We start from the raw sequence: 13,205 nt of genomic DNA on the forward strand, positions 1-13,205 counted from the left end.
CATTGGAATGGGCTGCCCAAGGAGATGGTGGAGTCGCCGTCCCTGGAGGTGTTTGAGGAAGGACTGGATGTGGCACTGAGTGCCGTGGTCTGTTTAGCATGGTGGTGTTGGGTCACAATTGGACTCGGTGATCTGAGAGCTCTTTTCCAACCTGATCGATTCCGTGGAGGGGAAGGGAAACTTTCTCCTGGATCTTCCAAGCTTTTTTTTTTTTTTTTATCCCATGTGGTGTTAGTTGATTTAAGAAAGCTCTGCCATCTCCCTGCAAATATCACCCCGTAGCCTCGCATTATCTCACCTAAAATGTTATTTCTTTGGCTGCCTGTATACGATGGAAGGTTAGCGCTGGGTGGCTGTTTCCAGTTGTCCTGTTCCAGAGACTTTGTATGCAACAGAAACTTGTCCCATTCATAGTCTCTAAATCTGTGTTGCCCGTAGCGCGGTCTCTGTAACAATGATTTTAAACTTTGCCTCTTGAGGGCGTTTCATGAAAATGAAACACCGGGCTGAAAAGATACGTCATGAGCTGTGAAAATAGCGGGCTGCTGTTTCTGCAGAATTCCCAAATGGTGCTGAATGGTGGTGTTTAATGGTCCCTTTATCCTTTATTCAAGCTGCTGTTCCTCTGGATTTTTTTTGTTTGCTGGCGTATTTTCTGCTCTGACTGCTTGATGTTAATGACAGACTTAACAAAGTTGGGATATGTCAATGAGCTCTCAGGAAATGGGATTGCAACTTTATCCTCAGAAGATCTTTATTTTAATGCTATTTTGGATATACCTCTGGCAGTTAGTAGTTAGCCTAGAATTCCCCCCAGCTGTTAATGAAGCACTGTGTAAATTAATAGATTGTATCAAGCTGATCTTTTGTGTATTTGGCCTTGTTTTTATTGTAACTTCATTGTCTTCTCCTTTCAGTGTTACCACCTGCATTGACATGTGAACTAACTCATTCAAAACAAGTTTTGAAGTTTCTACTTGAGCTGTGGTTGCACCTTTTAATTACCCTTTAGACATACCCATAGGCACAGGGGAAAGGAATTGTAGCTTGAGGCACCCTAACTTTAGATGACACATGAGGTGGAGATTTTTCTCATCATGGATTTTCTTGTCACAGTCTTTCAAACAGATTCAGTGATGCTTCACTTCTGAGAGATGTGACTGTTTTGGGCCCTTGGCATCCCCCACTGACCCCCAACTTCAAAGCAGAGTCTTTGTTACATCCCATCTCTCACCCCTGACACCGTACCAGGGCGTTCACCTCTTGCTGTCAGTGTCCCTGCCATGTGCTGATTTTTTCTGATGTTGTCTTCTCTGCGTTGATGACTTCAGAGCTGGCATGCTCATGTGGTCCTGTATATTCAGCTGAGTGCTGGCTCCTGGAGAAGTCCCAGTTTAGTCCATTTGGAAAGGGAAAGGCAGCCCATGGCAGCAGCACTGGCCCAAGTCACCACGAGAACTAAAAACTCCTACAGTCAGTTGTAGCAGTTTCTGAAAGGTTCTTTATAGAAACTCTTAAGTGTAAATGTTTATTTAAGCAGGTTATTTGATAGTCTTATTTCAGCTTCAGTGTTTCTGTACAGTGCTCTTTACTATTTTTTTTTTATTTTTTTATTTCCTCCCCTTCTGTTGAATAAGCTAATGTTAATAGAATGGTACATTTTATTTTATGGTCCTGTTTCTGCAGGCTTGCTTTAAAATCTTTCTGTTTGTCCCTCCCCTGGGTTGTGAATTCTTTCTTCTGAAGTGTTTCACAAGTTATTGAGGGGGCTTAATTTCTGTCTTTAGGAGCACAAAAGTGTACCTTTAAAGGCAACTAAAAAAGTTCTTAAGTTGCAAAATTTAACTTCTATGGCAAGAGGTTGATGGATGTAAACCAGTGGCTCCCTGAAAAACTGAAATCTAGTTTTTCCAAAATAGCATATAGCACATAAAAAAACCTGAGTGATGTGATTTAGGGCTAGGGGCTTTAATGTTAATTTGCAACATAAGAGAAATAGAAGGGCAGCAGCAAATAGTTTAATTTATTGCGTTTGTTTAAATACTTCTGAAGGCCAAAGGGAATAGTGAGTGAGCCTGGTAGGCTCTGAGCAAGTCAAGAAAAGTAAAAGACATTAAAGGAATTACACACTTGATGAAATATTCTGAGTGGCTGAAATATCTGTACTGGAGGTTCTGGAATGATGTAATGGGCAAACAAATTAGAAAGACCAGACCACCTCTTTTTCAGAGAACAAGTGGAAGCTGAACTGATAGAAAAATTATTCAGCTTCATACTAAGGGGTGAAAGCATAATGAATGTACTTGTTTAAATAATATAATAATACTAAAAAAGAAATGCTGATGTAAATTGCAGAGAATAGAGGCAGCATTATGATAGCAAGTCACTTTTTTTTCTACTATGAAGGAAAAAACCCCTCGTCTGTTACAGTTTTTAAAGTCTGTTAAGCAAGTAAGTGGATTAAACTGCTCAGTGTTACTTCCAAGAATAAGTGTGGGGTTTTCAAGCCAGCAGTGGAATGCAAGGCCTGTAGAAATATCAGTACTTTTAAATTATTGTGGACAAGGTAAAGGGACTGTGGAAAAACAGAAGAGGTAATTTCAAGCTAAACACTCTAAAAACCTCCACTGAATATGAAATCTGTAGACCAGCAGGACTGGAAATGATATTATGCCACCTCCTGAATGTCTTAAATTGCATTAAACATTGTGCAGCCTTTATAATTCATTTTGAGGATAAAAAGTAGGTGTAGTCTAAGACAGGTGTCAGTAAATTTTGTTTCACCAGAATTGATTTATAAAGGATGTTAGTAGCAGGAAGGTATGAAAAAGTGTTAGAAAGTTGTGGTAGACTGCACATCACAGGGTCACTTCTGCTGGTCTCTTCATGTTAGACAGGAATAAATGGAGTTCAGTGACAGAAGAAATCTGGTTTGGAATAACGTGAACACTTTATTGAAGCATAATTATTGCTTAGTGTCATGGGGAGACAGGCGCTAAAGCTCATTGGAACTGAAAGAAATACGACTGTTCTGGGTGTGTGTAGAGCGTTATGGACTCTGGGCTTTCAGAGTGTGACATAGGACAAGATTTAGTCAGTCACCTGCTGCCAACAGCTTCCTTGTGATCCACAGTATTTATTTTCTCTGTTTTTCTGTTTTTGTTGGTAGTTCAGAGTGCTTGTCAGGCTCAGCAGGAGGATTCATATGTTCTGTGATACCAACTGGTTTGACACACACAGATCTTTATTTTATATAAAGTTGAGATTATATATAAGAGATGTGCTGCTTCTAAAACCATAAAACAAATACCCTGTGGCTAAACATCCTGAACATATCTTGATTGAAACAAGGCTTTGTAAGCTATCAAATTTAGTGCTAAGGTAACACTTGAAAGCAAATTCACCTGTTGAATTATGAAAATGGGCAAACAAGCCACCTATTAGTGGATCACAAACTGTAAGTATCTGTAAGTAAAGTCCAATAGTAAAGTTGTGATTAACATTAGATTGTTGTGGTTTTTGTCTGAAGTAGGGTGAGATTGCCTCTTAATAGACACAGAGATTCTTTGTAGAGCTTCCACATGATCCTTTCTTCAACTGAACTAAGCTTTGAAGTGCCTGTGGGTTTTGGCTTGATGTGGCTGTTACCTCAGTGCTGTGTGACTCCTTCATTGCTGATGTCCAAAGCTAGGATGAAATCAGTAGAATTTTGACTTACTGTTATTTTGTTGGTTTGCACACGTATCTTCCATAGTGCTGAGTCACAGCAAATGATACAATTGTGGCAGGCAGATTTGTCACGGGAAGCATGAGGTAGCTTTGCTTTCAGTGCCTTCTGATATTTCCAACCCTAAACAAAAGCTGCTTGAAACTACAAAGTCAACTTAATTATTAATTTAGTTTATTTTTAACCTAATTTGTTTTAAACTGCCAGAGACGACTTCTTTTCATTGTGTGAAATTCTGAAAGGTGCACTCTTGTTCACTCATAAATAATGTTTAGGGCAAGTTAGGATTTTGGAGATGTGAGGGTGATCTTTTTTTTCTGACAGATGACTGTCAAATGTGGCTTTTCAAGCAGTCCCTCTTTTGGATATGACCTTACAGAAAATATATAGTTGGCCAGCCTATCCTGTGAGTGCAGGGAGCATGTGCTGCAATCTTGATCAAAATACAAATGTATCTCTTCTTCAAAAGAAAAACAGATTACATTTTCATTTGGCATACAGGAATAATCACTTCTGTAGTTTCATATGGATGGACACATTTACGTGAGGTTATTTTTTTTTTTAATGTCAGTATAATCCTGTGTGGCTGAATAGTTTAATTCCTCATCACTTGCTTCTTTGTGTTATGACTTGTGGGACCTTTTGGTTTCAGGTTGATTGTGGACTGTGGGGTTATAGAAATGAAGGTGAGGATTTTTCAATTTAAACAGATTTATTGCACTGTTGTGTCTTTGAACACAGTAAAGGAATTTTGTGTTTTCAACTCAAGTCAGAAAGTCTCAGTTAACAAATTTGAAGATGTTTTCATTTTAAATTGACCTGGCTTTGACAGTCAGTTTTTTTACCTTCTCACTCAAGTTAAAAGCTTTCTGGAACTTTGAAAACTATCTGCTGCCTTGTTAAGTCAAAATGGACCTTTTAAAAATAGAGCTCAAAACATCTTGTAAATATCTTCATGGTAGTAAATGTATAGTGAAGTGCTAAATACACACTATATAATCTTTTATTGTGCATGTTGCCTTCTAAAACTATTGTCCAATAAACGTTGTAAATGCATTACTTCTTAATCTGTTCAGCAATGTTTCTATAAAAAAGAGAGGATAAAAAAGCACATAATCCTCAAACTTTTAAAAATTAAGTGTCCAGCTCTGTGGCTGTCAGTGGGTTTAACTAGTAATACAGGCTGATGTGCCAGATCAGTTTCTCAGGTAGCACCAATTCTAGGGAATTCTGTTTCTGTTAGTGGTTGGTTTCTTTATGCAACCAGAAATATACTTACTTGATTTTTATTCCCTATGGTGGTTGGTTTTTTTTGTAGTGTAAAGAAGATCAGGAGCTTGGCAAGCTGATGTTGGCCTGGTTTTAAGTACATCTCTTAAAAAAAGTATGTACTTTTTTTGTAAGGACAGAAGATCTTTCTGAGTTACCTGGAGATATAATCAATGTACCCTTCAAGATCAGTAATTTTGCAGAGATACCTCCTTTGATGTGGTAGTTGTTTGTCTTTACTTTAGCCAACTTTTCAGCCCTTTTTTTTGTTTGTGGATAGGAAAGTCAGGATGAGGTGTGAAATGTGACATTGTGACATCCCTGCACATTTGACAGAGGTGTCTCAACATTGTTCAGATAGCACGCAATGTGTTCTTCCCCTTTTTTTTTGCCTTTGAGCAATATTAATGTTTGTAATTTTTCTGTAATATCATATTCCATGTTGTGCAATGTTTTTTGTCTTTTAGGTCTTGTATTAATTATTTTAGGGGTATTCTTATTTTTAAGCAAGAACCAATCCAACTTGCCAAGTGGTCTAGAGCTAGAGCATGCCAACTTAGCCATAGATTAGGTGGGTTAGTACTTGTTTTGCTATTTCACAGGGTTATAAAAGTGCTAAAACAGAAAAAATTGTGAATTAAGGCTTACCAATGCGCAGGGAGAAACCCTAAGAGGACTAGGAAGCCTGCAAAATAAAGCAGATTTGAAAGATATGGAAATGGGCAGCAGTTCCATGAAGAAATCCACTTCTTAATTCCATTTTTTAACAGAAAGTCTCTTAAAGTCTGAACATTTCAAGGCTATACATTCTATTCATGTCTGGCTACCATTCTTATGTTGCATTTGAAGTTTCTTTAATCTTCTGGCTTTTTGGATAGCAGAGGGTGGTGATTCCTTTTCTTCTCCATTGTTCTTGTATGCTGGTTGCCCTAGGACTGTGGATCCCTGCTGTTGGGCTGTTGCAGCTTTCATAAATCACAGAAAATGGAATTCACATGATTGTTTTGTTCCCTTGTTAGGGCTGGAGCAAAACTTACTTTACAGGTCTTTATAAATACTGTAACTGCTGATTTTATAGAGACTGTGAGACGTGTTTCCCAGTCCTCTTTTACAGCTAGAGAAAGGTAAGGAGAAGTCTTGGAAATTGGCTGTGCTTTGCTTGAACAATAGCTTTTTGTAGTTGAGATGATTAAATATCCTTTCTTGTAGATGGCCTGAGCTTTACAAGAGTCTGAGGACAGAGAGAAAGTGAAACCCCTGTCCCTCAGATAGTATGGGTGCTTCTACTGGTGGGCATTCCCACAGACCCCTGTAAGCATGGTTTGTCAAACAGTTTTGCATTTGAAGTTGATACAACCTCATCAAAGTGTTTATCTGGCTGAGCTGGCTTTTGAAAAACAGGAGACAGCAGTGAAGAGAGAAGTCAATCTGTTGATTTCCTTTATTTTTCTTTTTCTCTCAGATAACACTGTCAACAGTATAGAGACTTGGTAGATGTGTTTTCATCTCTGTAGGATGATGCCAAATGTAGGATTTTGCTCTAGAAGTTTTTCCAGGGAAATAACATTAATCCCAGGTGATACTTTTATCATTCTATGCCCTGTTTTATTCATGGTTTTATTATGAAGGGTTTTTGTTGTCTGTCCTCTCCAAGAAAGCTGACCATTTACTTCCCCAGGATTTAAATAGTTCTGTTAGCATCCTGACTGGTTGCCTGTGAATTAGCAAAAAGCAAATCAGAAAGACTTTGCAGAATCTACACTTTATAGGGAAAAAAAAGCCAGACACATTTGTGGCCAAAATACTGATATACAGATTTGATTTTTTTTTTTTGAGAATGTGTTCATGAGGGCAATGAATGACCAAGTGCTGCTTTCAGGTTGGCTTTTTAAATTGGATAGGTTTTCTAGTCTCACATGGAAGAGTGTCAGAAGGTGATGTATCCTGTAATCAGAGCTCAGTGAATTGCTCAAACATCTGTCCAGGCTGTGCTGTAGGTATTTGGCTTGATGTCAAGAAGTGTGATTGTAAGGAAACTTCTCTAGAGTCTCATGGCAGAGGCAGTAAACAAACTAAAATCTCCTTGGAAGTAAAGCTTTTGTGCATTTCTTCCCTTGAATAATTCCAGCTCCTCTCACTGCTTGACAGTGCTGTTACTAACACGAGTTGTCCTTTCAGGGCTGATGGTGCCTTTTGTGTCTTTTCCGTGTCTCTCTGGCAGCAATCTAGAGGAGAGACAGCAGTGTGACAGCACAACAGAGCTCCCAAGTCTGCCTCCAGTGACTGCTTTCCTTCTGACAGCCACCTTAGTTAGGAAATGTAATCTCATAATATGGCAAATCATGGGTATTTTGATAATTTTTTATCACACTGTTTCTCTTCAAACTCATATTCTGCTTTAATTTTCAAGTCTTCCCCTTCTGACCTATTCCCATTGTGAGGTAGAATGTCACGTATAGATCTACTCTTCTGAAACACATTTTTTTTTCATATTCTTGCCCCTATTTCCAAAGAAGGAAAGTCTGTCTCTAATAGTCTTTAATATCAGGAGTGTATTTGGTAATCTTTTTTTCATTGTGTATACGTGGTGCATATATGCTATTACATGTGTAAAAAAATGGAATTTATATTTTTATATAAATATATATAAATATATATAAATAAATATATATATATAATATATATAATTATACAGCTCTTGATTTCTAAGGGCTTTATTTTTACATCTCCGTACCTCTGACGTGTGAAATATCCAAGAGTATTAGTCACAAGGTATTCCTTCTGGCAAAGCCCTTAAGTCTAGAGGCAGTGATAGCTGATTTAAGAAGGCAGGGAGTTCATTTTTATTCCTATCTAGATGATTGCTTGGGACAAGGTAGGTCATGGCAGTAAGTGACTCTGTATTTCCCAGTGCTTCAGAGTTTCTTTGACTTGATGAGCAAGGAGAAATGCAGAACTTCTTATTTCCCCTAAAAACGTGTGCTTAGAATACATCCACATTCGGTACGATTCTTGTCTTAATCAGTAAAAGATTTGGGATCATGTTTGCCCTATGGAAATGCAGACATCCCTGAATAGTGGGTTTAATTTTGCTAAAATTTGTGTTATGCAGACAAATTGAGAAGGAGAAAGTGTCATATAGGGCTTGAGTGGTGTTGCACAAAAGCCCAAGAAATACACCATGAAAATTCCTTACCAGGTCTCCAGAGGTTTTTAGCTGTAGCCAGGAGTATCAAAAATGTGGACAATGCTGTGCTATCTTTAGGAAAGAAAAGATGGGTAGAACATTTCCATGACAACCACCACAGATTTTCTCCAGAAGTAGCGTTAATTTTGACAATGCAGAGAAGATCCAGGGTTTGCTGTTTGCTGCAAGGGTGAACTTGAAGTAACCACTGAAAGATTTTCAGCTAAGTCACACCAAAGCTGCTGAAGACCAGAGAGACAATTTGAAGTTGTTTTGCTTCTGTGGTTTAGTCTGGGGAAAAAGCTACATCCTCAAAAATGGAGGAGGAGATTTTTTATAGCAAACAGTCCTTGGATGACTGTAACAACTAAGATAGAGTTGTTACACTTTTAATCCTAAAAAGCCATTGTGTGCTCACACATTTGAATAGGTCCAAAGATGCTGTCAGTATGTGTGGGCTGGATGGAATCCTTGATACACTCGTTGAATTTTTCACCAGTAGTCAAGAAACCAATAAAAGAATGGTAAAGAAAGAATTGATTTTAAGATACCTTCAGGAAGTAAGAATTACTTCTAGAAAATAACTATGGGTTTAACAGTTATAGAGATGAGACAAACAGGTGTATAAATAGGTGTGTGGCTTTGTGCTGGCATTTTATTTACTACCAGTGATGGCCTAGCATAAAATAAGGTATTGAACCCATCTCTAGTTGGATTGGTAACTTCTCAGTGATGAAGAGAATTTAATCTTTTCACCTTTAATGAAAGAAACTCTCTTCCTAGTCATTTGGTGGTAGGTGTTTGTACTCCCAGATAAAAGACACTATACTATTTTGAAAGGATTTTAAGTGTACAGTTTAATCATGAAATAGAGGAAAGGGTTAGTCAGCCAAGTGAGCTGTCTTCAAAGTCAGAAATAAGCATAGTCAAAACCTGCAGCTACAGCTTGCAGAGGGTATAAGAAAGATAATACCTGTGAAGCTGTTGGGTAGAGGGCTTGCAGTAAAGTCAGAGAAAGAATTCAAGTAAACCCTGTACCTGTATTTTCAATAAGTGAAACAATGGTTAAGGGTACAACAGGAGGGGCTAAGAGAACTCTGAGAGGAAGATGGAAATTATTACCTTAAAGACAGAAGCAAAATTAACTGAAAGAAGATCAGTGTGCGAACTGATGAAGGGGGAAACTACGTTAATAAGCACAGTGAGGAAGAATACACTTAAGGGAACTTTCTTATGATGAAGTTGGTTGTGTCATTGATATTTAAAAACATTGGAACATTATATGGAAGCTGCATAATAGAAGTTAGATAAAATTCAGTGTCAAGGGTTGAAGATGTTCCCTGTCAAGAATTCAATTTAATTAAGGGCTTTTAGGTATTGAAAGTGAAGGTGTGAAATGACCACAGGAGTTTATCAAAGGAGTTACCAAAGTCCTGAAATCCCAATTAAAGGCAAATATGGTTGTATGAGTTGGAGAAGACAGACTTCAGACAAAAATGGAGAATTTTTAATAACATTGTGGAAGGCCCAAGATGTTATCTGGGCTGCAGTGTATGCCTGTGTTTATTCGTGGTCAGGGGCTGAATGACCAGAGTGTCTGCAAAGCCGTTTTCATGTTAGGAATGTCCTTCTAGCTCATGGTTGTCCACTTGGTGTTTGAGTTCAACTTGCTTATTCTAAAATATATAAAATACTTCGTTCAAAATATTTTAGGAATGAAAGAAATTTTGAGTGTTTGTTGACTGAACTTCTTTTTACAGTTAAAATTCCAGGCTTATTCAAATAGTATGTGTGTTTAATATACAGGTAGTAGTCACTTAAACTAAAAATGTGAAGAACATATAATTGCTAAGCATACTGTAGGAATCATGAACACTTGAAGCTCAGACATGGGGTCTCAAAGCTGTTAAAAAAGATGTAGGGAATTCTGGTGCTGTGGGATTTATCTTTTTGTCATACCTTTATTATAAAAAAGGCTGTTTCAGGAGAGCCTTTTCAGCAAAATTAGGCTGCTGAATTGCTTACCTATATGCTCAGGTTGCTAATGTTGCATTTGGTGCAACCTGTGATTGACTGACAATCAATGTAGTAGTTCTGTGTCCCTGAACATTTAAAAAATCTTAAAATTTTTAAAAAGTTGTCAGAATACAGTAACACTTGAAGTGACGTCCAAAATGTTTTCTGTGAAAGTCAGTTCTGATCATCAGAATTCTTATAAATGGTTGTCAGGTAGTAGCAACTTAAAAAGAGGCTCTAGCAAGAAGCATATTTGAGTATCTTTTTTTTTATTATTATTATCTTACAACTCTGTGCTAACTGAAAGAAGAGTTGTTAGAGTAGACTCAATATACATTTGATGTATTTTAAAGAGGAAACCTAAGCTGTTGAGAATCTGTACAGACACATGTTGCTTAATTTTAAAGTAGAAAATGCACAGGAGATCATTTATCATCTGGTGATTCTGTGCTTATGGAATTTGAAGTGAGTAGCTTATTTAATACCACACATTAGAGCATTTGAAAGAGACCTTTAAAAGTCCTGTAGAGTAACTTTTTATAAAGTGCAGCTTTCTAAATTCTCTATTACAGGATTTGCAATATGTTGGAGACTCTGCATCTCTGTGAAGATGCATGGAAACACTGACGTGTTGAGAATTTGATTCCCAAACTCTTTTGGATTTAAAGGGATGATGTAAGGAGAGAAGTAGCAGCAGAATGGAGCACTAAGAGTGGAGACCTGATCCACACCCATTGCTTTCAGGGGAATGAGTTCTTTCCACACAGTTCTCCATCACTGCTTTATGCTAAGTGACTCCAAAGTGTGGTGTTGTACATGTGCAAATCATCATGGGCAGCTATAAATGCCAACCCACTGAGTTACATAAGACAGATGGAAATCACAGACTGAAAAAAGGCCCCTCTGCATAAACAGTGGCAGGATTAGGGATTGGGGGTGGGGAGGAGGGGAACAATAGCACTGCTTTGTTTGCAGGACTGAGCATTTTCAATGGTTAAACCATCTTCACCTAAAATTTTTATTTCAATTTCCTTGTAGGCCTTGTCTAGATAGGAAGAACACAGAGTTTCTTCAAGTTTCTCAAACAGGGTTGTGTTGAATTAGCTTAAAATGTTGGATATGAAGTGCAAAAAAAAAAAAGCCCCTGTACTGACAGGCAAAGTAAACTAAGATAAAAAGCAGCTAGGACACCTTCATTTTTGAGTAAAAACAGGAGTATGTAATTTGGCTAATTCTCTGTGTGAAGAAACGTTAAAATTTTTTAGCATAGTTTTCTTTTTCGCCCAGGCTATATACTCTGGCTTATAGACCTTTGTTCTTAGTAAAATATTTTACTTACTCTCCAGTGAGTGCCTCAAAATGATAAAATAAAAGTTTATTTAAGAACTGACACACCGAAGTGGCAATTCTGTGAAATTTTGCTTTCCACCTTCTAAATTTTATTAGAAGTTAGGTGATGGAATACGGGGGGGCACTGGCTGGAAGTTCATGGCTACAGAGTTTAAGGAGTGGACATAATATAAAAGGATGTGTTGTTGAAGAGTAATTTTATCTTCTTTTTTAAATTGCATTGTGAAGGAATCATGACGACCTCAGGAAAAGAGAATTTCCGGCTGAAGAGCTACAAGAACAAATCTCTAAACCCTGACGAGATGCGTCGCAGGCGGGAGGAAGAGGGTCTTCAGCTACGGAAGCAAAAGAGAGAGGAGCAGGTAACACACAGCAGTTGAGATATCTGTGATCAATCCTTAAACAGTCCTGTCTTGCAGTGGCTCTGACTCTCTGTTTCTCCCAAACCCCTTCTTAGTTGTTCCTGCCCTCCAAATTCATACGCAGTCAGTCTGAAATCAGAATCACTTGCACACTTCACTGCCTCCTCTGCAGGCTCTGCAAGACATAGAGTGAGTGCTCCTCATTCACTCAAGTGTAATATTGGCCAGAGCAGCTTGAGGGTCAGACAAAACTGTCTGACCAGTAGCTGTAGCCGCTCCAGCTCTTCTCAGGACATCTTAAACTGGGTACCTTCTCTAAGTCATAGCGACCAAATTCTGCTCATCCCAGTATAATAACCTATGTTTGATCATCCTCCAAAACCCTCTTTGCCACTGTAACTCTACTGTCAGAGCCCCTGCAGGTGTTCCGTGAAGATGTGTAACACAGGAATTTATCCGGTCTCTGAACCCCAGCATCCTCTGCAAGAAGGAAATGGTGTGGAAGCTAGAGAGCTTGTAGATAGAGGCAGATGGTGAAGAAGAGAAGGGGACATCAGTGAACAGTTTTCCAGAACTGTTAGGAACCAATATTTTAGCACATTGCTGTTTTCATTTACTCCATGGCTGAGCTTTCTCCATGTGCTGTCAGTTGAAGTTCTGTAGCCAGTGTACTGCCTTCTCTCAGGTGATAGCATGTGTAGTTTTTATAGCAGCCTGATGCAATATGCTGTGTATATATTGGCTGTGTAATATATATTAAATATACATATATATGTTAAATATTTTATATATATGTTAAATATTTTCTCTCTTTAGTTGTTTAAACGCCGAAATGTTGCAACGGCTGAGGAAGAAGCAGAGGAGGAAGTGATGTCAGATGGGGGCTTCCATGAGGCTCAGATGAACAACATGGAGATGACTTCTGTAAGTGATGAGAAATGAATAGTGTTGGTTGAAGCTGGGCAAGTCTGTTGTGCAGTGACATGATGGAAATGAAATTCCAGAATGATGTGAAGAATGCATTCAGAGATGGACAACTCTGAAACACACATGTCAATGAACCACCCTGAAACAGATTACTTGAGAGAAAAATGCCAGGAATATATAGCAAGTGTTTTTTCAGAGGATATGTGCTCAAGAAAATGAAATAAAGTGTCATTGTCCTGGCAGGCTGATCACTTCCTGGATTTAGTGTTCACCATTATGGGTGATTCTATCAACTGTTGCCCAGAGTTTTTATAATCTGAAATTCATACTGCTTGAAGCCTAAAAATACAAATCAGGCAGTGTGTTA

At 38.2% G+C, this 13,205-nt stretch overlaps 1 protein-coding gene across 1 annotated transcript in view; it reads left to right on the top strand.

The window, feature by feature from the left end:
* The window catches only part of KPNA1 (karyopherin subunit alpha 1), a 58,489-nt gene that overhangs the window by 809 nt on the left and 44,475 nt on the right, over nt 1-13,205 (top strand). Inside the window, exons 2-3 of the mRNA XM_071433205.1 lie at nt 11,778-11,911; nt 12,728-12,835. Coding sequence (XP_071289306.1) covers nt 11,783-11,911; nt 12,728-12,835 — 237 coding nt within the window. The 5' untranslated portion in view covers nt 11,778-11,782. The remainder of the gene's footprint in view (nt 1-11,777; nt 11,912-12,727; nt 12,836-13,205) is intronic.

The sequence above is a fragment of the Agelaius tricolor genome, unplaced genomic scaffold (genome assembly GCF_023055355.1).
Source record: "Agelaius tricolor isolate 1412-34295 unplaced genomic scaffold, bAgeTri1.0.p SCAF_9, whole genome shotgun sequence".
Classification (NCBI taxonomy): Eukaryota; Metazoa; Chordata; class Aves; order Passeriformes; family Icteridae; genus Agelaius; species Agelaius tricolor.